Source organism: Papio anubis, chromosome 3 (genome assembly GCF_008728515.1).
Source record: "Papio anubis isolate 15944 chromosome 3, Panubis1.0, whole genome shotgun sequence".
NCBI classification, from domain to species: domain Eukaryota; kingdom Metazoa; phylum Chordata; class Mammalia; order Primates; family Cercopithecidae; genus Papio; species Papio anubis.
Window position 1 is genome coordinate 143,983,302 of NC_044978.1, and position 27,335 is coordinate 144,010,636.

Below are 27,335 nucleotides of genomic sequence, written 5' to 3' on the forward strand. Positions count from 1 at the left end.
TTTTCTGGTAAGGCCTCGCTGCCTGACTGTCGTCACGTGGCTCCTCTTCTGTATACTACTCCTTATGTCTCTTCCTCCTGAGACACCAGTCCTATTGCATTAGAGCACTGTCTTAGTCCATTCTGTCTGCCATAACAAAATACCATGAGCTGGGTGGCTTATGAACAACAAATTTATATCTCATCGTTCTGAAGGCTGAGAAGCCCAAGGTTAAGGCACCAGCATATTTGGTGTCTGATGACTGCTGGCCTTCTGGTTCATAGACAGCACCTTCTTAACTGTGTTCTCACATGGCAGAAGGGGAAGGCAGCCCTCTGAGGCCTCTTTTATAAGGGCACTAATCCTATTATGAGCTCTCTGCTTTCATGACCTAATCATCTCCCAGAGACCCCACTTCCTACTGTCACCATACTAGTGATTGGGTTTCAGCATATGAATTTGGGGGAGCACAAACATTCAGACCATAGCAGGCCTCACCCTTATGGTCTCATTGAACCCTAATTACCTCCGTAAAGACTATGTCCAAATGTAGTGTCACTGGTGGTTAGGAGTTCAGCATAGGAATTGGGATGAGTGGTGGTAGGGAGAACAATTGAGTCCCTAACAGAGGTCTTACGCAGGGAAAGTTATTTGGCATTGGAAGCCTGTAGTACCAGCAATATGCCAAAAAAGAAAAAAAAAAAGATTTTTCCCCAAATTTAGTAAAAGTAGGTAGCTTCAGCACTATAAACCCTGACATAGATTTAGCCTCTTGATATTAATCATATATGTTACATACAAAATTCCACCCAAGTTGAAGGAAGTATTTTAGGGGAGTTCACAGCATGAAACCACATTTTTAGAAAGTCATTTTAAAATATTCTGTATTTTTTAAAATTTAACTAGTATTTATTTTAGAAGTATTAGCAGTCAGCCTAACGTATCCTGTAAATATAAAACTCTACCTGAAATTTATAGCAAATTGATGTTATTAATAGAAAATTCATTTTGTTTTTTAAAAAACTAGAACTTTACAAACCACACAAGTTGTTAATTTTGATTGTAAAAATTATCGCTGTTATTAGAAAATGGAAAGAAGATGTATGAGAAGGAAAATAATGGTGAAATGCAGAATGTATGAAAATTGGGAGACCTAAAAACACAAATATGGTAAAAGACTACAGATAGAAAATATATGACAATAAAGGGCGGTAAATGTAGAAAATAGGCAGTCAAGGGTACCAGTAGTTTAGGATATGTTCACTATTATGGATGTTCCTATGAAAAAAGAATATGGTAGCGGTTTCTGGTTATATTTAACATTCAGAATCTTGAGCCATGATTGGTTCCTAGAAAAAGGTAGGGAAGATTCACCCATTCAGCATAATCGTGGTATCTACAGTGCCAGGTACCAGTTAAGTGCAAGGAGCAGAGCAGGAAACAAAATAACCCAAAAAAATCTCTGCCCTTGTGGAGTTCAGATACTAGTCAGAGAAACACACAATAAAGTAAATTAGAAAAGTACATAGTATAATAGATGTCAATGATTACTATAAAGAAAACTGAAATGGGAGGGAAACACAGGGCATTGCACAGAGGGATTTGGTTTTAAATAGTGAAGTCAGGAAGAACTTATTGAGATGGTGACAGCTGAGGAACGACCTAAAAGAGGAGAGGGAGCTTGTTGCATGATGATTAGAGAAAAGCTGTCTTCTGTTACAGAGAGAAACAGCACAAAAGCAAAAGGAAGAATAGTAGTAGAAGAGAGATTCAGCATAGCAGTGTCCAAGGTAGATGGGGCCTCCCAGGCCACTGTCAGGACTCTGCATTTACTCCAAGTAAACAGGGAAATCACTTGATGGTTCTCAGCAGAGGAAAGACATGCTCTGACTTTCCCGTAAAAACAGTCACTCTGGCAGCTAGGCTGAAAATGGACTCAGAGGGAAGCAAGTGTAGAAGCTGGTAGACGAGGAAATAAGCTATTGCATTAATCCAGGGGAAATATGATGGAGGCTTGGACCAAGGTGGTAACAAGGGAAAGGGTAAGAAGTGTTTGGGTTCTTGATGTGTTTTAATGGTAAGAAGTGGTTGGGTTCTTAATATGTTTTAAAGGTAGAGACAACAAGATTGATAGATGTAGAGTATGAGAGAAAGAAATAGATCAGGTAGCTTCAAGGTTTTTGGCCTTAGCATCTGAAGGATGGAGTTACCAGTAACCCAAATGATGAAAACTGAAGGGAAAGTAGGTTTTCTTGATGGAGGCCGGAGGAGTGTGGTCAGGAGCCTGGTTTTTGAGTAGGCTGCCTTTGAGATGATGGAAATGCCTACTTTCTACGTAAGTGTCTACAGTTAAGTAAGCACTTGCATATGAGAGTCCGGAGTTCAGGAAGGAGGGCTGAGTGGAACTTAGGAGTTTCAGAATGGTCGACATTTGGATGATATATGAAATCATGAGATGGAATGAGAACACAAAGGCAATGTGAGTATAGATGGAATTATTTTAAATAGCGTGGTATTTTTAAAATGTGACATCAGCAGAGTTGCCTCTTCTTCAGACACAGCTGTAGCAAACAGGTACAGAGTAGGCCAAGTTGGACTTAACAAAGGGGGGATTTTTGCCCTGCAGTAAGTACAACAAAGCAAGAGAAGGCAGGAAAGTAGAGGATGTACTGATTCTCCCAGGAAAGGAGACGGTGATGGGATCAGCGGATCCAAGAGGCAGCCACCTGCACCTTCCCTAGGTGTCTAGAGAAGGGTTCTGTTATTCTGTTTTCTAGAAACAGTCATTGGCCTATCTTTTGCTCTTCATGTTGGTCATCGTGAAGGGTATTACAAATCCATTTGTCGGTTTTCAGGACATCAAGAATCCTTACCACCATCTCTTTCCAGATGTCTTTGTAGCCTTAACAGGCCAGATGTATTTGTTGCATATCCCTCCTATGACAAGCAAGAGCGTTTCATTTTTAACTTCCTACAAACCTGGAAAACAACTGGTTGCCCTCAGTCCTTGTAAAATCATCTTTAGGTATTTTCGTAGTACATATCATTGTTTTAACATCTTTACCTATTCTCTGGAGAAATTAGTTATCAATTAATATACTCTATGTTTGGATACAGGACACTCCTGCAAACTGTTGAAGAAGAACATGGGAATGATTGTTATAAATGAAGGCTCTCTTGATGTAAGTAAAATCATGTATTTTTAAAACTCCTTTAAAAATAGATTCGTGTTATTTTATTTTATATTCGGGTAGCTGTGGAAATATTTTATCTTCCTGAGGTTCAAAGGTACCTTATCACTGTAGTTCTGTTTTAATGTAATGTACTCTGTTTTGAATCACATTGATGTAAATTGATTCAAGCTTTACATCTGTGACAGCTAAAAGAAATTGCAAAATGATTTGCGTTATATTGTGAGACAGAAAAGTTGTTTTACAAAAGCATTATGTCAAGAGGTTGCTGAGTGACTGCAACTTGCTCATATCCAAGTATTCTGTATATTAAACATTTTATATCTGCTTTAACTTCCAGTGCTAATATATATTTTACCTCTTTTTTAAAAAATGTGAAAGCTATTGAACAACACAAAGCAACCATTCCTAGTAAGACAGACTTTCTTTAATGTCCTAACTTCTGGAATGAAATATAAATTCCTAGGATGTCTTTTTTCATGGCTGTGATCACTTGATGTTATATTGGGGAAATGAGGAAAGATTTGTTAGGAATACAGTGTAAAATAGTTAGCAAAATAATATGTAGGTCAAGTGACCTGTTAATAGTTTAAAGTAAAGGAGACTATTTGTAATTTTAGGTGGAAGACAGAGCAGTAGAGGTGATTATACAGTTTCTTAAAATAGTCATTATGACGCAAAGAACAGAGAAAACCTTGGTAATTAGGGATGTTGGTGAAGCTGAGAGGCCACATGCATGGAAGGGATGGTGAAGCAGTGACTGAAGAAGGGATGATGTTGATGCCTTTGTCAGTAACATGGGTTACAGGTGGTGCAGTTTTTCTTATACCTGAAGGAAATTAGAGACAAGACCCGTGATGTGGAAGCAAAAGCAGGGCAAGCCACGCTTCATTTGATATGGTATCCTTTCTGTCTGGCTTTGGGCATTTACCTTCCGTAGCATATGGTAGCCTTGCTTCTTTTGTCTTATTCTTGCCATCATCTTTCTCCAATTCTTGGAGAAGCATGTTCTTTAAGTGTTTTAAGTATCAAGCAGTGTGAATAGTAATCTTAAGAAAAATTAGAGAAGTGTAATACCAAAAATATTCGTTGTATTGTACCAGTGTATTGTTAAGACAGTGGCATTTATTTTCATTTTGAGGTTTCTAAGATGGTAACTCAAAATTAATAAACACTTCAAAGATCCTTGGACGACCTGTTTCTACCAGAGCAAACATTGATAGGAGTCTCAAGTTGAATACTAAATTTCAATAAAAGCAGGAACTATGTCTGTCTTTTCTGGTTTATCATTCTTTTTCAGTGCCCTGCAAATGGCCTAGCACATAGTAAGTACACTATAAATATTTGACAAGTGAGTCACTGAGTAATTTTTAATTAAGGGCTTCTTAAAAAAAAAAAGTATATCAGTTTTAAATTTGGTTGTCATTGATCATATCTGATATTTTTTAAGTAAAGTGGCTAAAACTCTCCTTAGCAGTTCAAATAGCAGTTTAAAGATCACAGGCAAACACTGTGGCTGAATGGATTAACACTAATTTGTCCAACTCCAGACTGCCAGACATTCTAACACTGCTGTCTGGGGAAGGCTTTTCTCCCAGGGAGTTAAGTGGTGACTTTACAAATCTGACTGTTTAGGGTCAGACCTGCTGCAGTGCACTCATTTGTTTCTCAGCAGGAAAGGAAACATCACTTTGCATAGCTCCTTCCGATCTTGTGTCATAAAACCCATGGCTGAGATTTCAGGCAAATCATTAGATGTGCTAGAGTGCCTGTAGGTAAATCATTATTTTTTCATCAATGTGGAAAAGAAAAGCATCCAATCTGTGTTCAAATTGTACTGATCAGTAATGAATAGAATTATTTTATTAGCACAAAGAATAATTAGCATTTAAGTAATGAACTTAGGAATATAATGTCTTAGGAAATGTGAATGTGTGTTTTGTCAAGTGACAATTTTAATGAGTGTACTCAAATCATTCTGTGAAATAGCACAGGGTGAAGAGCACAGTCCCAATGTGACTGTGTCCCAATCTGACTGTGGGACCTTCAGCAAGTTAAAATCAGCTTCTCTGAGCCACTTCTGCTGCCTAGAAAGTAAGGAGAATGTAACCTTTGGCATAGGATTAGCATAGTTAGCATAGTACATGGCACATGTAAAAAAATGAGATGTTATAAAATTTTGTAGAAAGAATATAACTTCAATAGCTTGTAAGTTGTTTTGCATAGTGATCATTTTTGTTATAAAAAAATACTATTTCCCTATCTTTTACTTTTTTCCCTAAGGTGGCGAGTTACAATTGTAGGTTCTCTTTCACATAAGTGATGTATATTGAGCATTTTTCTGTTCAGATTTTCTACTAAAATATTATTCCTAAAGCTGATAAAATTCAGAAGCTGAATCTCTTTTTCTTGTGTTGAACTTTTATAATGTATCATATTCGGAGCTCTTAAAATTTCAGATAGAAAACCCTTTCTCCTAGTGATGATAATGATGGAAATCTTTGTCTTCCATAATCTAGATCACCACCAAAGAAATTCCACTAGGCTTTCTAATTTTTTCTTTTTGAGTTTCACTATGAGCATCCTTAAAAAAAATAGCTCTTCAGCATTTTTAAAAACATTTAAATAAATACATAAGACCAAACTACAGTTGAAAATACAATCATAATGGAAGTCTCGCTCTACAGACCTGATAGGGAAACCTGACGGGTCTTTCTGCCTTGGTTCATTCTTGACTCTTTTCATAGCAAGAGCAGTGGCCCCAGCTAGAATGTTGTCCAAGAGCAAAGCCAGGTGTTGTCACCCAGTTACCCACCAGGTTCTTGTAAAATTGCCAGGATCAGCAAAAGAGTTGGGCAGAAAGCTTGATTTTTTTTTTTTTTTTTTAGAAAAAATTTCATGGATAAATGTAATTAAGAATCATCTAAAGTTGATCAAAACTTATTAGGTATTTGTGATAAATATTTTTTTGAATTTGAATAACTTTCTATAGTACTACTTTGAACTACTTTATTAGTATTTGATTGTGTTCTCATATTGAGGTTTTTTGTTTTTTTTTTTTTGAGACCGAGTCTTGCTCTGTCACCCAGGCTGGAGTGCAGTAGCATGGTCTTGGCTCACTGCAACCTCCGCCTTCTGGGTTCAAGGGATTCTCCTGACTCAGCCTCCTGAGTAGCTGGGATCACAGGCATTCGCCACCACACCCAGCTAATTTTTGTATTTTTAGTAGAGATGGGGTTTCACCATGTTGGCCAGGCTGATCTTGAACTCCTGACCTCAACTGATCCGCCCACCGTGGCCTCCCAAAGTGTTGGGATTACAGGCGTGAGCCACCGTGCCTGGCCGAGACATTTCTTTAAGCATCCGCAAAGGCAGAATTTCAAAATACTGACTTGAAAGGGGAATATTTTACTTCTCTAACTCCATAGCAATGCCCACGAAATGTCCCACAGACTTCTAATTAATGATAAAGCCTTATACCTAGTGATACTTTTGCATCTCTTTTATATCTTTTAGTTTGTTGTAAAGTAAATTTTTAAAGTCTGTATGTTAAATCCGGAAACATCTAGAATGTGAGCTAAGCACTAGAGAATCTCATACTGTGGTCCATCTTTGGCTCCCAATTTCTAATTAAACTCTTTCAAAACGCACTGAAACCGTTCTGGAAGGATTGGGTTTCTGCGATATTATTTATATCCTCCATGGCACATCAACTCCAAATCTCTGGAAATACTTTCAGGCAACTTAACATATTATGTTTTTGTATAGGTTTGGTCTAAGTTTCCTCTTATGGGAGAAAATTTTTGAAGACATGTTTCATTGAGATAGCTCAGGATTTCACCACAATTTCATCTAAATCCAGAGTGGGTGGGAGGGACCATCACTTTTTAAGCCATTGACTGTGTGATTTAAACAGGTTTCTTAGGAGTGTCAAAATTGACTGTGTTGAGTCTCTCGTGATATACCCTTAACCTTGATCTCTCCTCCTCCTGGCATCTCTTTTATATGAGGAGTTGTGGGATCTGTCCCCAGAGGTGGAGCTACATCTCAAATCCATTTTTTCTATTGTTTATCCCCCTTTCTGTACTGCCAGGCTTTCCTAGAAAACAGAAAAGGCGTAGAAAGGGAAAATATACACTATACATTTATTCAATCAACAGGCATGATGTTTGGAGACATAGATTTCCTACCCTCAAAAGCTTCCGGTCAGTGTTCCCAAGATAAACTTCTAAGAAGCCCTGCCACCTCTCCTTCTGATCATCCTGGCAGTTTTTCTAGATTGTCTCTGCTGTTGTTGATGTTCACCTTCAGCCTGATCAGGAGCCACCACCTAATGAATGGGAAGTCGTGTTTGGATCCTGCAGGAAAATGCAGCTTTCTGTGTATTTTGTAACAGGTATTGGCTTCAGGACTTTACAGGGACAATCACATTTATACCTGAAACTATTAATTTATATGTTATAGGCAGATACTATTATGCCCATTTTACGGATAAAGAATCTAGAAAGGATAACTGGACCGAGCACAGGTAGCTCGGTGGCACTCGGGGATATATCTAAGGCATTTGATTCCAAAGTGCAGGAAGCAAATAGGTTTTTCTAGCCTTCATCTACTACATTTGTAAAACAAGAGTAACGAAAATGTCCATCTCATTTAGGGGTGGGATTGTGAGGATTAAACACAACAATACCCGTTAAGTACTTAGAAACAATTCTGGACATCATCATCATTTTTTTTTAGTATTGTTATTTCTAGAGGAGAGTTCTTCACTGCTAGCTGCTGTAACAGATAACTTTGAACAGCCATTCTGCTCTTAAATTACTTAAAGTTCTCTGCTTAATTTGAGAATATGACCCCAAACCAGCTGTAGGTTTGATTATGGATACCAGTGTTTCACTTCACTTATATATTTTACAGAAAATGAATTGTTAGCCACATTGGATATTGAGTTAACAAGCGTTAGAACATATATTTTTCAACACTGTGGTAAAAGAAAACCCTTCATGGAATTGCTAATTTTTTTCTAGCTGAATTTGACATTCTAACACCATGTAAGTTTTGACTATAACTTATAGGACATTCAGGACATAAAGGCTGAAGTTGTCATCTGTACCCTTTTAAGCTCAACTTACATGTATTATGCAGACAGACCTCACTGTTTTGGGAACGGGCCACTGTTGAATGGCTTCTGAAAGAAATCCAGAATAAGCAAGTTATTGACTCAACTCCAGAAAAGAAGGGCAAAAAGAGAATTTGGGCTACTTCAGGTTTTGTTTTGATATGTCCCATGAGTCTCATACAATATATTTTGTATTGCTTTGAAAATAGTTTAGGCAAGTTTTAAACCACACTGAGTTTTCCTCCACTGCCAGCATTGGTGCTTCAGTACTGTGAATTTTCTTTTACCATTAGCAAAGCTGTTTCAGCTTTTTGGCTTGAAATTTTAAGATCAAAGTTTAACTTTGAAGGTGTTAATGTATCCCTATCAGAAGCAAAGATACTTTTTTATAATGTCCTAATGCAAAAAGATTGTTCAAATATTGTCTGGCGCACTGCTTACTCCAAGTAGCTCTCAGTAAAGAAAGCTAACTTTGTTACATTTGAAATAAATGGGTTAGTAAAAAGTGTAAACATTACCAAAAAATGAAAATAACATATGAACAAATGATCTGTTCTCCTTTTCCTGGATTTAGACAATGTCTGCTGCAAGCCAAAGTATGTAGTTGAAAAACTTCCATCAAACTCATTGTTTGGGCTCATAGAATTAAATGTGTCCTTTTTTTAAAAACAGAATTCAGCGAGGCTGGCTTGTGCTGAGAACCTTAAGTGAGGTTGTTCACAAATTTATAGTGTGTCTGTTTTGAGAAGTTCTTCCTCCCCTCAACCCTGAATATTCTTTACCTCATTTTTGGCTAAATGTCTGAACTCTTCCAAGAGCACCCTGAGACTTAGAATTACAGATAAATGCTTTCTAAGTAGTCTGCCCCCTTGCCATTCTCCCCCACAAGTTTGTTGACATTTCTGAGGGGAGCACGCCATGCCTTGTGCCCTCTTTGCATCTCTGCCACCCATACCTTCTGATGAGTCAGCACACCCATAAAATGACAGTTTTTAGGAAACCTACTGTGTGCCAGTATGCCTGGTGTATCTGCACATGTAATCTGTGCTCCTGTAGGGCTGGTGGTGTTTGTCTCAATTCCAGATAGAGACTTTGAGTTCCCATGGCTAGCGAGTGCTAGAATCTTAAATGTAAACCTTGATTGCTTGAAGTTCCAAACTGTGTTTTGTTTGATTTTGGTTTTAAATAACCATACCTTCTCCAGTGGCAGCAGTGACTCATTTGCAGAAATAAATATTCCAGCAGCTATCTCCCAAACGTATTAACTGGTTTCATTTTCATTCTCCACCCAACCCTTATTCCCTTTCCCATTTTCCCACCTCCTTTACCACTCACCACCAGGACCACAGAACCCCTGAAACAGGGAGGCTCTTCTGGAATATGACAATGCCCAAATCTTGTGATTATGGAATTCTGAAAAGACCTCATATTTAATTTCGCTAATACAATTGTACATAAGATATTATTGACTCTTTGTGTGTATATACGTACATATATGTGTGTGTGGGTATATGTGCATATATATGTATGTGTATATATGTGCATATATATGTGTGTGGGTATATAAATATGTGTGCATATATGTGTGTGTATATATGTCTATATAAAATAATGGAAATTGTGTGCCTTTGGGATTTGCACTATGAAAATATGGCAGATAATGATTCTTCCATTTTCTTACATTAATTAATTTAAATCATTTAGAAAATGGGCCCAACATTAGCTGTCTCTGTGGTTCTGGGTAACAATTTCTCACAGGCCCTAGTTGTTACCTTCTCCAAACCACTGATTTGTAATTTGCTTATTTTGAGAAAGCCGGTTGTACATTCTGAGCAGCCTCTTCCTGGCTGAATTGAAGGCAGTGAGAGAGACTGGATGTCTGCCGACCCAGTTCCACCTAGCATGCTTCCTTCTGCATTCACTGCTGCCACTGGAGAATATTTAATACCGAAGTCAAAATAAGTGTTTAGGAGGCTTTCAGTGGTGGTTTAAAATAATAACCATGGGGGCTTTGGTAAAAGCCTTTATCCGCAAAACTCTTTAAATTATATAATTATATCCCTTATCCCACTCTTCCTTCCTTTCCCTGGATTTGTCTGTCTTTGCTACATGTCCCCACCCCCGTGCTGAAACACAGACGACACAGATTCATCACTTTGCTACGTCTCTCTGCATTGTACCCTAAGTGAGACTAGATGCCTCGCAAGCAGTTATTTGCCTGATGGAACCTATCATAATCTCAAATCTCAAACCTCTGTTGAGGAGCCAAGAGCAATTTACCCAGCACTACAACTTCCACTTCTTACCTGCCTCCATTTTGTGACCCTTGACCTTTTTCAGATGGCATGGCCCTTCTGGGAAATTGGACCACTTCCTCAATTACAGTATTTCATATCTACCCCTGTCCTGGGAAACCTATATTTGTGTATCAGCAAAGCATGGAATTTTTTTCTCTTTTCCTCTCCCCATTATCTTTAGCAATATATATTGATTAAATGCGTTCGTTTGGCCGCCTTCCACTAAGTTGTTTGGAGGACTTCTTTGACCATGTGTTTTTAATGACTTCACCTGTCTGCCTTACCCATTTTGGAAAAATTACTTTATATTGGTTTGATTCTATACACATATGTTTTTCAACATTATGTTCTAGTACAGGCTAGGAGTTTGGAAACACCAAAGCTTTTTGATCAAAAACTACATCAAAAAAAAAAACCTAATAAATAGAATTTTTTAAAATAAATTTTAATTTTATAATGTGTCAGGGGTTGTGGGGGAACTACGTCAAAGAGAGCTAGTGATCCTGACTGGGATGAATACTAAATGGGCCAGTTGTACATAAATGTAGTTTCTCCCTACTCTCTGGCATATGTTCGTTTACTACCGCCTGCAGTAGCTGGAGGAGTATTGATATATGTGTTGCGTACGAGTATATGGAATGCCCAGTGTTCCACTGAATCAATAACACATTGTAGAAAAGCAAGTAATACCCAATGGTTTATCCGTGTGTTATTATGGGAGCCATAACTCACTCTTTAAGAACGTGCTAACATTGTCCATACTTGATATGGTCATAATGTATTATTAAGAATGTTCCTAGAATGTTCCGTTAATTCATAATTTTAAAGTGTGAACATTTGGAGAGTGTAAGAGTAGAGACAGAATGAAACATTATTTGACCATAAATTTGTAAATACCTCATGTCTTAAATGATGATGAGGTAGGGCCACAAACCGCCAAAACAGCTAATAAAATATGTGTTAGTTTAAGATTATTATGTATATCCTCTTATTTGACATTTTAAATTAATCTATAGTAGATTTTAAAAGGTAGATCCTTAGCGAACTAAAGTAAGGTGCTGGTGGTGGTTTTGTTTTTTACTCCCAGTAAACTTTTATTTCTCTGCTTTAAAAACAAAACCTAAGAATTAACTTGATGGTGTTATGTCTGAAGAACATGTCAGCAAAACAAGCCCTGGGTGTCATCTTTATAATTAATTATTTTAAACCAAATACATACATCAATGTGGTCACCTATGCAGAACTATACAGATAATAAAAGAGAAAGAAATGCCCATCAGTTTATAGCTTTCCAGTTATTTTCAGTTAAGAATTATATCAGGTTGGAGACAGAAATTAAGAGATAAAGAAAATCACTGGTTAGTCATATAAATATTTATCCTCCTATCATGTACCAAGAACTATATGTCACATGAGACTAGATAATGCCATCTTTCCTAGATTTGAGAAGACAGGTTTCCAGAAGTAACTGATAGTACTGAATGTTGGCAGTGAAAAGGTAAATTGAAATAAAATTGCCATTGGGAGATTTCATAAGAAAACTTAAAATTATCCCAGCAATATGAGATGGAGTCCCACTCTGTGGCCCAGGCTGGAGTGCAGTGGTGCGATCTCAGCTCACTGCAACCATCACCTCCCAGTTTTAAGCGATTCTCCTGCCTCAGCCTCCCAAGTAGCTGGGATTACAGGTGCCTGTCACCCTCAGTTAATTTTTGTGTTTTTAGTATGGACAGAGTTTCATCATGTTGGCCAGGCTGATATCGAACTCCTGACCTCAGATGATCCACCCGCCTTGGCCTCCCAAAGTGCTGGAATTATAGACATGAGTCACCAAGCCTGGCCTCGGTTTTTTTTTTTTTTTTTGGAGGGGGGGGGCGGTGGCATGATCTCGGCTCACTGCAACCTCTGCTTCCTGGGTTCAAGAAGGGATTACAGACATGTGCTATCACACCCGGCTAATTTTTTTGTTTTAATAGAGATGGGGTTTCACTATGTTGACAAGGCTGGTCTCAAACTCCTGACCTCAAGTGATCTGCCCTCCTTAGCCTCCCAAAGTGTTGGGATTACAGGTGGGAGCCACCACGCCTGACCCGTTTCGTGTTAGTACCTCTGTTAAACCTGATACCAGAGGAATGGCAGAACTAGCCTTTCCTGGATGTCACTTCATGCCAGGCACTGGACAGGGCACTTTATTCACAAATAAAGGAGTTAGCACATCTTATCACTATAATCACTCTACAAAATAGATAGTAACCCAATCTTATAAATGAGAAAAATGTGATTCAGAGAAGTTAAGTCACCTGCCTGAGGAAAGACAGCCAGTATGCGGCAGAGCAAGGATTCGGAGGAAGCCTTTCAGATACCACACAGTTGCCTTCTAGAATCAGTCAAACCAAAAAAATTACATAAAATCATGAGGAGGTACATTGAAATACATAGATACCTCTGGCGAAGAGTTTATGATAGGCCATGAAATGAATTTACCCATTATACTTTTTGATATGTGTGGTATAATCCTTTCTAGAACTTTGAACCCACATAGCTACCCAAGATCCAAAAGGGTTTTGGAGTTCTTGCTGTCTTAGGTAAGTGGCTGAAATATTTCTTATTTGTTGTTTAACTTTCATCATTCATTAGGGAATTGTTTCAAAGTAACATTTAATTTTCCCTTTTCCAAGAAGGTGAAAAATGTTTGATTAGCTTATCTTTACCATACTCGACATCCACCGGAAGTTGAGGAAAACCTGGAGTTCTGAGCCGTAGGGTATGTTTCGACTTCTGGAACGTAGTTCTTTACAGCGTGATGTCATTTTATTTCAAATGTTACCAGTGTCCAGAACCATTGTATGCACTCTCCAGGCCAGCCTGGACTTTCTCACATCTCACTTTTTTATGGCTGCACGTTTGTACAATATCGGCAGACCACTGCTTTCTCTACACTTTGGTAATTTGCATGTGTCTGCTGACCAGCTATGAAGAGTTGTGTCACAGTGGCTCTACCTCCAGACAGTTACCTTGTTTCAGTAGAGTCACCATCTTTGTTCAGCAAGATTGCTGCAGGTGTTATAACATTCTATAGCATGTTTTCCTCTCTAAGGAAGGGAAGTGAAAACAAACTTGTGTTGCTGATATTATAAAGGGAAGCACAGGCTTCCTGACCTTATGTTCATCCTGACAAAGGTGAAAGGTGTATATCTTCCAAAAGTGATTTGTTGTTAGTTCCGATCATATGCTCATTTGCTTAACTGGTGGTGAGCTCATGAAGAAAAACAACAAATCCAAGAATAACAAAATTGTCTTAGTTCATTCAGGCTAACAAAAGCACCGTAGACTGTGGGGCTTAAACACCAAGTGTGTTTCCCACATTCCTGGAGATCAGGGAATTCAAGATCAAGGTGGCAGCAGATTTGGTGTCTCTTGAGAGCCTTCTTCCTGGTTTGTAGACAGTGTCTTCTTGTGTCTCTTTGCATGATGGAAGAAGAAGGGAGCTCTCCAGAAGTGCTTTAAGGACCCTAATCCCATTCATGAGGTCTCCACCCTCGTGGCCTAGTCACCTCCCAAAGACCCTACCTTCTAATGCCATCAAAACAGGAGTTAGGATTTCAACATATGAATTTTGGTTGGATATAGACCCTCATTCCATAATAGAAATACATTATTAAATGATATGTCTGAAACTCAAAGTATAATGCAGAATTTTGACATTTTTTTTTCCTTTCTAGGAATAGAATCCTCCTTGTAACATAAGTTTATCATTTGACCTGCACACATTTAACAGATTCCTAGAATGAGTATAGATGCTGGATACTTGTTTGTGTTTGGACCTAAATGCCAAAGTATACTTTAAATAAGTATAGACAGGCTTTTTTCCTTTAACTTTTTTGTTTGGGGTTAGCCTTGCTGGTAGACCCTCTGGGACATATATGAGAGATCACTTGTTAGTTACTGAAGCCACAAATAAGGAATTGCAGCCTCAGAGCAAGATCTGGAAGCCACTCCCATTAGCTGCTTCATGTTGGACTATTTACCCATAATCTTCACCTCGTCTCTGCTCTCTGAACCCCTGGCTAACCAGTCATCGAGTCAAATGCTAGAGGCTTTGCTTTTCCTTTCCTTAGGGATGTTTCCACATTCTCTACTAGGGTGTTCCTTGGATTTGTTCCTAAGTAATACTGTCTTTCCTGTAAACCTCTGAAAGGAATCCAGGGGGAAAAGGCTAGAAAACTGAAAAGGACCATTTTTATGCAGGTGCTTTCTGCAGCATTACTTTTGGGGCCATCAAAAACACAGTTCTTAGGTGGCCTCATATGTTCTTTGCATATCTGGCCTGTGGGTTCTTTAGCCTGTTCCAAGCAGAGTTTTGCCAAAATGAAAATGACAACTTACATGCTATGATACTTTCCAAACAATCAGGGCTTTTATTTCACCATAAAACTGTGTCAGACTTCATTGTCTAGTGCACCCTCTGTGATTTTTATCAAGGGTTTCCTCAATATAGGTCATGAAAAAGTAATGAAAAAGATTGCCATAAAGCTGCTAGTCTCTGATTTCTTAAAGATTGCTGTTACATTATTTTATTGGAGTGTATTATATGAACATATTACCTGTTTGGCCAGGTTATACCTTAATGATTCAATGTGAGGAATTCTACTTGGCCTCATTATCTGACAAGCATGTTTCTTTATTTTTATTTTTATTTCCCAGGCATGTTTCTTTTTTTTATATATATATACTTTATGTTCTAGGGTACATGTGCACAACGTGCAGATTTGTTACATATGTATACATGTGCCATGTTGGTGTGCTGCACCCATTAACTCATTTACATTAGGTATATCTCCTAATGCTATCCCTCCCCCCTTCCCCCACCCCACAACAGGCCCCAGTGTGTGATGCTTCCCTTCCTGTGTCCAAGTGATCTCATTGTTCAGTTCCCACCTATGAGTGAGAACGTGTGGTGTTTGGTTTGCTGTTCTTGCGATAGTTTGCTAAGAATGATGGTTTCCAGCTGCATCCATGTCCCTACAAAGGACATTAACTCATCCTTTTTTATGGCTGCATAGTATTCCATGGTGTATATGTGCCACATTTTCTTCATCCAGTCTGTCTCTGATGGACATCTGGGTTGGTTCCAAGTCTTTGCTGTTGTGAATAGTGCCACAGTAAACATACGTGTGCATGCGTCTTTATGGCATGCACGTCTTTATAGCATGATTTATAATCCTTTGGGTATATACCCAGTAATGGGATGGCTGGGTCAAATGGTGTTTCTAGTTCTAGATCCTTGAGGAATCGCCACAGTGTCCTCCACAATGGTTGAACTAGTTTACAGTCACACCAGCAGTGTAAGTGTTCCTATTTCTCCACATCCTCTCCAGCACCTGTTGTTTCCTGACTTTTTAATGCTTGCCATTCTAACTGGTGTGAGATGCTATCTCATTGTGGTTTTGATTTGCATTTCTCTGATGGCTAGTGATGATGAGCATTTTTTCATGTGTCTGTTGGCTGCATAAATGTCTTCTTTTGAGAAGTGTCTGTTCATATCCTTTGCCCACTTTTTGATGGGGTTGTTTGTTTTTCTCTTGTAAATTTGTTTGAGTTCTTTGTAGAATCTGGATATTAGCCCTTTGTCAGATGAGTAGATTCCAAAAATTTTCTCCCATTCGGCAGGTTGCCTGTTCACTCTGACGGTAGTTTCTTTTGCTGTGCAGAAGCTCTTTAGTTTAATTAGATCCCATTTGTCAATTTTGGCTTTTGTTGCCATTGCTTTTGGTGTTTTAGACATGAAGTCCTTGCCCATGCCTATGTCCTGAATGGTATTACCTAGGTTTTCTTGTAGAGTTTTTATGGATTTAGGTCTAATATTTAAGTCTCTAATCCATCGTGAATTAATTTTTATATGAGGAGTAAGGAAGGGATCCAGTTTCAGCTTTCTACTTATGGCTAGCCAGTTTTCCCAGCACCATTTATTAAATAGGGAATCCTTTCCCCATTTCTTGTGTTTGTCAAGTTTGTCAAAGATTGGATGGTTGTAGATGTGTGGTATTATTTCTGAGGACTCTGTTCTGTTCCATTGATCTATATCTCTGTTTTGGTCCCAGTACCATGCTGTTTTTGTTACTGTAGCCTTGTAGTATAGTTTGAAGTCAGGTAGCGTGATGCCTCCAGCTTTGTTCTTTTGGCTTAGGATTGTCTTGGCAATGTGGACTCTTTTTTGGTTCCATATGAGCTTTAAAGTAGTTTTTTCGAATTCTGTGAAGAAAGTCATTGGTAGCTTGATGGGGATGGCATTGAATCTATAAATTACCTCGGGCAGTATGGCCATTTTCACAATATAGATTGTTCCTATCCATGATGTTCTTCCATTTGTTTGTGTCCTCTTTCATTTTACTGAGCAGTGGTTTGTAGTTCTCCTTGAAGAGGACCTTCACATCCCTTCTAAATTGGATTCCTAGGTATTTTATTCTCTTTGAAGCTATTGTGAATGGGAGTTCATTCATGATTTGGCTCCTCTGTCTGTTATTGATGTATAAGAATGCTTGTGATTTTTGCACATTGATTTTGTATCCTGAGACTTTGCTGAAGTTGCTTATCAGCTTAAGGAGATTTTGGGCTGAGACGATGGGGTTTTCTAAATATACAATCATGTCATCTGCAAACGAGGACAATTTGACTTCTTCTTTTCCTAACTGAATACCCTTTATTTCTTTCTCTTGCCTGATTGCCCGGGTCAGAACTTCCAACACTATATTGAATAGAAGTGCTGAGAGAGGGCATCCCTGTCTTGTGCCACTTTTCAAGGGGAATGCTTCCAGTTTTTGCCCATTCAGTATGATATTGGCTGTGGATTTGTCATAAATAGCTCATTATTTTGAGATACATTCCATCAATACCGAGTTTATTGAGAGTTTTTAGCATGAACACCTGTTGAATTTTGTCAAAGGCCTTTTCTGCATCTGTTGAGATAATCATGTGGTTTTTGTCTTTGGTTCTGTTTATATGCTGGATTATGTTTATTGATTAGCATATGTTGAACCAGCCTTGCATCCCAGGGATGAAGCCCACTTGATCGTGGTGGATAAGCTTTTTGATGTGCTGCTGGATTCAGTTTGCCAGCATTTTATTGAGGATTTTTGCATTGATGTTCATCAGGGATATTGGTCTAAAATTATCTTTTTATGTTGTCTTTCTGCCAACTTTGGTATCAAGATTGATGTTGGCCTCATAAAATGAGTTAGGGAAGATTCCCTCTTTTTCTGTTGATTGGAGTGGTTTCAGAAGGAATGGTACCAGCTCCTCTTTGTACCTCTGGTAGAATTTGGCTGTGAATCTGTCTGGTCCTGGACATTTTTTCGGTTGGTAGGCTATTAATTATTACCTCAGTTTCAGAGCCTGCTATTGGTCTATTCAGGGATTCAACTTCTTCCTGGTTTAGTCTTGGGAGAGAGTATGTGTCCAGGATTTTATCCATTTCTTCTAGGTTTTCTAGTTTATTTGCATAGAGGTGTTTATAGTATTCTCTGATGGTAGTTTGTGTTTCTGTGGGGTTGGTGGTGATATCCCCTTTATCATTTTTTATTGCATCTATCTGATTCTTCCCTCTTTTCTTCTTCGTCTTCCTAGTGGCCTATCAGTTTTGTTGATCTTTTCAAAAAACTAGCTTCTGGATTCATTGATTTTCTGAAGGGTTTTTTGTGTCTCAATCTCCTTCAGTTCTGCTCTGATCTTAGTTATTTCTTGCCTTCTGCTAGCTTTTGAATGTGTTTGCTCTTGCTTCTCTATTTCTTTTAATTGTGATGTTAGGGTGTCAATTTTAGATCTTTCCTGCTTTCTCTTGTGAGCATTTAGTGCTATAAATTTCCCTCTACACACTGCTTTAAATGTGTCCCTAGAGATTCTGGTGTGTAGTGTCTTTGTTCTCATTGGTTTCAAAGAGCATCTTTATTTCTTCCTTCATTTCATTATGTACCCAGTAGTCATTCAAGAGCAGGTTGTTCAGTTTCCATGTAGTTGAGCAATTTTGATTGAGTTTCTTAGTCCTGAGTTCTAGTTTGATTGCACTGTGGTCTGAGAGACAGTTTGTTATAATTTCTGTTCTTTTACTTTTGCTGAGGAGTGCTTTACGTCCAACTATGTGGTCAGTTTTTGAGTAAGTGTGATGTGGTGCTGAGAAGAATGTATATTCTGTTGATTTGGAGAGTTCTGTAGATATCTATTAGATCTGCTTGGTGCAGAGTTGAGTTCAATTCCTGGATATCCTTGTTAATTTTCTGTCTCGTAGATCTGTCTAATGTTGACAGTGGGGGTGTTAAAGTCTCCCATTATTATTGTATGGGAGTCTAAGTGTCTTTGTAAGTCTCTAAGGACTTGCTTTGTGAATCTGGGTGCTCCTGTATTGGGTGCATATATATTTAGGATAGTTAGCTCTTCTTGTTGAATTGATCCCTTTACCATTATGTAATGGCCTTCTTTGTCTCTTTTCATCTTTGTTGGTTTAAAGTCTGTTTTATCAGAGACTAGGATTGCAACCCCTGCCTTTTTTTGTTTTCCATTTGCTTGGTAGATCTTCCTCCATCCCTTTATTTTGAGCCTATGTGTGTCTCTGCACGTGAGATGGGTCTCCTGAATACAGCAAACTGATGGGTCTTGACTCTTTATCCAATTTGCCAGTCTGTGTCTTTTAATTGGAGCATTTAGCCCATTTACATTTAAGGTTAATATTGTTATGTGTGAACTTGATCCTGTCATTATGATGTTAGCTGGTTATTTTGCTCGTTAGTTGATGCAGTTTCTTCCTAGCCTCGATGGTCTTTACATTTTGGCATGTTTTTGCAATGGCTGGTACTGGTTGTTCCTTTCCATGTTTAGTGCTTCCTTCAGGATCTCTTGTAGGGCAGGCCTAGTGGTGACAAAATCTCTAAGCATTTGCTTGTCTGTAAAGGATTTTATTTCTCCTTCACTTATGAAACTTAGTTTGGCTGGATGTGAAATTCTGGGTTGAAAATTCTTTTCTTTACGAATGTTGAATATTGGCCCCCCACTCTCTTCTGGCTTGGAGAGTTTCTGCCGAGAGATCTGCTGTTAGTCTGATTGGCCTCCTTTTGTGGGTAGCCTGACCTTTCTCTCTGGCTGCCCTTAACATTTTTTCCTTCATTTCAACTTTGGTGAATCTGACAAGTATGTGTCTTGGAGTTGCTCTTCTTGAGGAGTATCTTTGTGTATTCTCTGTATTTCCTGAATTTGAATGTTGGCCTGCCTTGCTAGGTTGGGGAAGTTCTTCTGGATAATATCCTGCAGAGTGTTTTCCAACTTGGTTCCATTCTCGTCACTTTCAGGTACACCAATCAGACATAGATTTGGTCTTTTCACATAATCCCATATTTCTTGGAGGCTTTGTTCACATCTTTTTACTCTTTTTTCTCTAAACTTCTCTTCTTGCTTCATTTCATTCGTTTGATCTTCAATCACTGATGCTCTTTCTTCCTGTTGATCAAGTCGGTTACTGAAGCTTGTGCATGTGTCATGTAGTTCTCGTGTCGTGGTTTTCATCTCTATCGGGTTGTTTATGGACTTCTCTGCATTGGTTATTCTAGTTACCCATTTATCAAATCTTTTTTCAAGGTTTTTAGTTTCTTTGCGCTGGCTTCGTAGTTCCTCCTTTAGCTCTGAGAAGTTTGATCTACTGAAACCTTCTTCTCTCAACTCATCAAAGTCATTCTCCGTTCAGCTTTGTCCCATTGCTGGCGAGGAGCTGCGTTCCTTTGGAGGGAGAGAGGCGCTCTGAGTTTTTGAATTTTCAACTTTTCTGCACTGCTTTTTCTCCATCTTTGTGGTTTTATCTACCTTTGGTTTTTGATGGTGCTGACATACAGATGGGGTTTTGGTGTGGATGTCCTTTCTGTTTGTTAGTTTTCCTTTTAACAGTCAGGACCCTCTGCTGCAGGTCTGTTGGAGTTTGCTTGAGGTCCACTCCAGACCCTGCTTGCTTGGGTATCAGCAGCGCAGGCTCAGTTGGAAATGCAGAAATCACCTGTTTTCTGTATCGCTTATTCTGGGAGCTGGAGGCTGGAGCTGTTCCTATTCGACCATCTTTCCCAAACCTGTTCCTTATAAACCAAATAAATATTATCTCTCCTTGGCCCACTGTTTTACAACCAAGGTTGATGACTAAGTAGCTGATCTAAATATACACTGTATTACATTCATTAGACAATTTAAAATATTTGAGGCTGAAATAGATGCTAGATCATAACTACCTCTTTTTCATTTTCTTTATGAGATAAGCACATTAGTGTTTTCTTTATTATGAATCAGCGTATTTAAGATTTGGGAGGCCAAGATGGGCGGATCACAAGGTCAGGAGATGGAGACCATCCTGGCTAACATGGTGAAACCCCGTCTCTACTAAAAAATACAAAAAACTAGCCAGGCGCGGTGGCGGGCGCCTGTAGTCCCAGCTACTCAGGAGGCTGAGGCAGGAGAATGGCGTAAACCCGGGAGGCGGAGCTTGCAGTGAGCTGAGATCCGGCCACTGCACTCCAGCCTGGGCGACAGAGCAAGACTCCGTCTCAAAAAAAAAAAAAAAAGAAAAAGAAGATTATACAGGAGTTTTACAGGCAGCAGAAAACAATCCTTAAAATGGTCACACAAGAAAACCACTCTAACTTCCTATAAGATATTCTCTAATCATTAATAATTTGATTATTCTGTTATTACCTTTTCATCAAAGACCTCTGTTCCAAAGGGATTATAGAGATATAAATAGATAAGCTACTCGACATCATGCTACCTTGTGTAAGTATACTGTAAATGAAGTATTTCAGGGATCCAAAAGATGGAGGTATTGATGTCATCTAGAGGACTCAGGGAAAGTAGGATCAAGGGAATGTGTCTTGGTTTATTTGTTCATTATTTTTAGAATAAGAAAATTGTGACCTTTTAGGTAGGCTTAAAGAAAAAAGAAATAGTGCCAATAGGGAGAATGAAGATGCAAAGAGAAGTGAAAGAAACAAAGGGGAGAAGGCAGGTGTTCCCCCAGCTCAAGAATAGAGGGGATTAGGTAAAGGGAAGTTTTGAGGTTAAAGAAGGAAAGTTGAGGGAATTCTTTCTGCTATAAATGTATAAATGTTCTCAGTAAAACAGGCCGATGTTTGCTGAAGTGACAGGGGCCAAATTTGGATTCTTGAGGAGAGAAGAAAAGGTCTGGAGTAGCCTCTGGGAAACATGGAATCCACTAGGCATGAATAAAAGTCTAGACCAGCAGTGATGAGCAGCCACATAAGAAGAGGGAACTGTAGTAGATCCTGCCCTCCCAGTGAGGTGGCTTTTTCCTTTCTGTGTTAACAAGACAGAACTGAGAAGTTGTGTTGGGTGTGGCCTAAATGGTGAATTTGCAAGGCAAGAAAGCATGGTAGGAGGTTCAGGCTAAGGACTTCCAGTGAGCACTGGGCTCTATGTGGTGCTGTGGGTATGGGAAGAGCAGAGCAGAATGGTTGCCCAGAATGACCACACAGGGTGCAGGTCAAGGAAGGGGCACGAGAATCTCACTTTCCACTGTGACTCCCTCCCTTGCCTGGCTGAGTGTCTGAACCCCAGCCTTTCCTCTTGCCTGTCCATCTCCCCAAATTGCCTTTACCTTGCAATGTCTCCGATGCTCCTGGACTTTCAGCCCACAAGTGAAAATATGCAGAACAAGGAAATAGAGATCTTTTATTTTATTGAGGCTGTGGTCTTTGATGCTTTTTCTGATTTAGCTTCTCATTACTATATTTTCACTTTCACAAGTCACTATGTTTCAGTATTTAAAAATTTCCCTCTTCAGTAGCCAAAAAAAACAAAACAACAGCTAATATAGTAATAAATTTATCCTTAGCTACAGGAGATAAGCTTCAATGCAATGCAACCATAAAGTATGGCTCCTGGACTTAGGGGAGAAGCAATAAACTTTCATAAATAAAAGAATTTGAAAATACTCCCAGCAGTAAATAAGGATAAAATATAACTTGTAACTGGCAGCACACAGCTAACAACAGAGCTTACAAAAGAAAACTATAAACTAAAATGAGAAAATGTTTGCAGCTTTTGTTGTTGTTACCTTGCACCCTAGGTGGGCTGACGAGTGAGCTCACAGTGAGAAGTTTTTGACTCACCTTCAGAAATGTTATTTCTATCACATCTCTTGACACCTTCTGATTTGCCAGAGATCTGTGATAGTCGCCAACAAAACCTAGGGGTACTGATGTCACGAATTTAGATAATTTTCAACAAATTTTAAGGTGTTAGAGAATGCCTTAGAAAGGAGGGAGAGTGGGGACCTCGGGACTGCATACCCCACGTTGGTTCATGAGGGTGTTTCACAGTTCTGGGGTTTACTTGACTTTCAGTCTTATTTTGTAGCTGAGCTTTCAAGAAATTTGAAGTCCTCCTGAGGTCCATCTCAGGTTTCATTTCAGGCTTTCAGCTCAGAAATCACTTGGGCAATAGCTTAAAAGAAAATACAGAGGCATTTTAGTGAGCAATGCCTTTGTTTGAAAGTCTGTTAAAGTAATGGATTATTTGTTCCCTAGAAAATTAGGGAGCAAAGAGAAGACTTCTCTCTGTGTGTGTCTCTCTCTCACTTTCTTTCTCTCATCAGAAGTGATAATAAAGGGGGAAATGGAGTATTGCCAACAGGATGAAGTCAGAATTTATCAGTGCTCTCATTCAATAAATATGTATTTCCTGAGCATCTGTAATTGAAGTTGCTGCCTTTGTTGCTGGGAAGCAGGTTAAACGTGGTCTTTCCTGTCAAGAAACTCTGAGGGTTTTGCTGCAGTAGAATGAGTTACACTTGGTAGCACGGACAGAACCCGGGAGGGCTTGCAGGGTAAGCTTGGTTTCTGAAGGCAGCGGATGATCCTCTGGAAAGGAGGACATTCCAGGGAGAGGGAAACAAAAGGAACCAAGATTGTGAAGGGCACTGGGAAGGAAAGTGAGGCTCAGAATGTAGAAAGCCTTACATGCCATTTTTAGGAGTTTGGACTTTATTGTGTCAGCTGTAGAAAGCCCTAGAAAATTTTTAAAGCAAGAAGAGACAAGATTTGTGTTTTAAATGTGTTTTATAAAGAGAAATCTCTGTTGGCGGTAAAGACAAGATGAGAGACAGATGATGAGGGCTCGAGGGAAGCAACAGAGGGACTGGTGTGGGCATTCCATTTCTAACTTGCTGTGCCTGGTACTGTCTGAAGTTTGGTTTGTTGTTTTGTTTTGTTTTGTTTTTGCTGGATTGTATAGAGAAAGACAGGCCACCACCGAAATTTAATTCTCACTTTGATGTTACTACTTAATAGCCACATATTTTTAAGCAAGGAACTGAAATACTCTCATCTGCAGAATGGAGATAACAGTAGTACCTCCTGCTCAGGGTGGTAACAAGTGTTAACTTAAATGTTGCATCTCTATGTGTAGCCCTCAGAACTATGCCTAGTGTGTAGTATGTGCTAAATATTTTTTATCAGTTCACTGACTTATTTGTTCATTTACTCTATATGAATTTGCTGTTAAGATAATCCAGGGGAAATCTATTATAGATTGTCATTAGTAAATTTTGCTTGTGGAATTATTACCAGCATTTTTCACTTCTTTAAGTCCTCTTGGGCCAAAAATTTCCAGCAGGAAACAGGAGGGTGAGGCTTGTAAATTAAAATAGCTACTCTCCCCCCACCCCTGATGTAAAGTGTGAACAGAAAATTTTGCGAAGAATGCTGTTATATAGTGGTCCTTTGTGTCACTGTGTGTAATGGGGAACAGGGCAACTGTTAAGTGAAGCTTCAGCATTAGGAAAGTTGGGCAGTCTTTCTTTATAGTACAACTTGGTTCTATTATTTTGGTAAAAGGATTCTGATATTCCAGAACATAGTGTGAACCATATTTGCATACAAATGTAAAAACACCTTCAAAAATCCCCAACATAAAAATTTAATTACCTATCCCTTTGCTTCTCTGTGAAATAACTATAAAATGACTATATATATAAAACAACATGCTTAAATTGGAACAATAATTGTAAATCCCATGAATATAATAAAAATTGTTATATAAGTGTACTGTATTTTTATTGTAGGTATATTTTATTATATAAATATATATTTGTATTTATTTTATAAATAACTGTAGGCTTAGTACTCAGAACAGAAATCTGATAGGAGGGGAATTATTCATTATATTTCCTTGTGCCAGGCCAGTGTTGTGTTTCTTCACCATGGTAGGGTTCTTGTGAAATAGAAAATTGGCTCCATTAAGTTATAGGAAGAATCTATAGGATGTGGGGAGAAAAACTAAATATATTGAAACTTTATCCCTTTGAAGAGCTGGGAAAGCAGTTCTTGACAAAGGGAGAGAAATACATCCCTTCTGTATAGTTGAGGTGAACAAAGCTGTCCTTGACACTAAAGGCTTTTATTGTCCCTAAAAGTGAACTCTTCATTGATAGAAGGGGTTCTTTTATTTGATCCATCAAGATTACCAAGTCACAGGTCACCATCCCCAACTAAAATACAACATCATGAAATCATGATTAAAGTTACAAAAGCCAGTTCATAAAAGTGGCAAGAGTTTACAGATTCTGTATTTCCTCCACTTAGTTACTAGGAGTTAAATTCAATAGCATTGAGGATTTTTGAAAGAATGCCCATAAATTATTTAAATTACAGTTTGCTTAATGAAGTGATACATTCTGAGAAACATGACATTAGGCAATTTTGTCATTGTGTGAACATCATAGAAGGTACTTGCACAAACCTCGATGGCATTGCCCATTTCAGACTCAGGCTACACGAGATAGCCTATTGCTCCTAGGCTACAAACCTGTACAGCCTGTTATTGTACTGAATACTGTAGGCAACTGTAACACAATGGTATTTGTATATCTAAACATAGAAAAGGCACAGTAAAAATATGGTCTCACAGTCTCGTGGGACCACCATGGGATATGCAGTCTGTTGACCAAAACATAGTTGCGTGATGCATATATTCCCCAACTTTTTCCCTTGATTCATGGAGAAGCAACTTTGACTAGCTCATAAATTAACACAATTTTTTAACGAAATAATTTACTGAAAATATGTTTGCAGTATTGTGATTGCATGGTCGTGTAAAAAGTACAGGTTCCTCTTCAAAGACTTTCCTCCCCGTCTAATTAGGAAGAAATAGTAACTTCGGTTAAAAGCAAAATTTATTCAAAGACCTGGGCTAACATTCTTAAATATCTGCTAGCCGTAATAAAGAAATCATGTACTTTATGTTCCTAGCTCACACAGTTTAGCCTAAATATTTGCCCTGGCATGCTTATACTGGTCCAAGCAAGCATTAGGTCATAGCCTGTTCCTCTTCCTTATTTAAAAGTGTTTTTACCTTTCTCAGCATTCCACAAGTTACTTTCTCCTTCCTTTGTTCTCCTTTACCTTTGCCTCTTTTAAAAGGTTCTAAGTTGCTAGCCAAGCGGGACAAATACTGAATATGAGGTCCCATTCCAGCCAATGGAAACCGGACACAGCAGTAAGGTGAACGCGTCAGGTTATACACGACCCTGTCTCCTTTGTTCAGTGTACTCTCGTGGCAAAACTGCTGGCGAGTGTTTTCTGCAAAAAGTAAAAATGACCTTACTAAATAAATTTATGTTCAAGTGCTATTTCTTGACGGCACCGGGGAACAAGCATTTCAAACAGTTGTGGTTAGAATAATGAGCAAAGACTACAGAATCACCTGAGGAACGGGTGACTTATAGTCTAGTCCCAACTGTGCGAGGAACAGATGTGTGACTTCAATCAAGTAACTCACTTTTTCTGATAACAATTGTCCAGGCTTCTGAGGGGCTAGTGAGAATCAAATGACTGGAAGTATATGAAAGCAACTTGAAACATAAAAAGCACTGAAGATAACTAAATGTAGTTGTCAGATATCCTTAAGGCATCGTAGTAGAACAAATGGGAGTAAATGTTGATGGCATTTTTGCTTGTTTAATATTCCAGGGAACAAGGGAAACTCTCAGCCGTCACTGTACTACCCTCGGTGATGCTCTCCGGAAAGAGAATGATTTTGCTCTTATAATTGATGGGAAAACCCTCAAATATGCCTTAACCTTTGGAGTACGACAGTATTTCCTGGACTTAGCTTTGTCATGCAAAGCTGTCATTTGCTGTCGGTAAGTTCTCCTTAACAGTGTCCGATTTTAGTAAGGAGTGACTTCATCCTAAGTTCTTGATTTATAAACGTCAATGAAAGTAATCCAGAGTTTGTAAAAGTTAGGTTACTTACTAACGTCTTCACTCAAGACCCGAGGTTCACAAACTGGGATGGAATTTGTTAGTTTTAAAAAGTGAGTCCTAACAATCATTAACAAGTGTTGTTCCTCCTTTGAATCTACAGGTTTCTTGCCATTATCTTTGTTTAAAATTCATTATCTACCTGCATTTCTACCTGGGTCGTTTCTTTAACGGTCGTGTTTTCTATATTTAAATCTTTAATCCAGCTGCTAAGACTTATTTTTGGGGAATACCATGATGAAAGGTACAAACTGAATCATTTTCCAAATAACTGGGCTTTTTTCTGAGAGGTATTTATTGGCTATACATTCCTTTGCCTTCTAATTTATAAAATTGCCTGTATCCTAAATTAAAATCTCTTTTGAGTTATCAAGGCCTAATTCATAGAACTGCATTTTTGTAAACGGCATAGCTCCAGTCCTTCCTGAGTTTTTTGTCAAGGAATCTT

At 38.6% G+C, this 27,335-nt stretch overlaps 1 protein-coding gene across 9 annotated transcripts in view; it reads left to right on the plus strand.

Moving 5' to 3' along the window:
• The window catches only part of ATP8A1 (ATPase phospholipid transporting 8A1), a 267,018-nt gene that overhangs the window by 162,333 nt on the left and 77,350 nt on the right, over window positions 1–27,335 (plus strand). For all 9 annotated transcript variants that reach the window (XM_021938415.2, XM_021938417.2, XM_021938416.2 and 6 more), the window contains 2 exons: window positions 3,097–3,161; window positions 26,594–26,766. In XM_021938415.2, coding sequence (XP_021794107.1) covers window positions 3,097–3,161; window positions 26,594–26,766 — 238 coding nt within the window. The remainder of the gene's footprint in view (window positions 1–3,096; window positions 3,162–26,593; window positions 26,767–27,335) is intronic.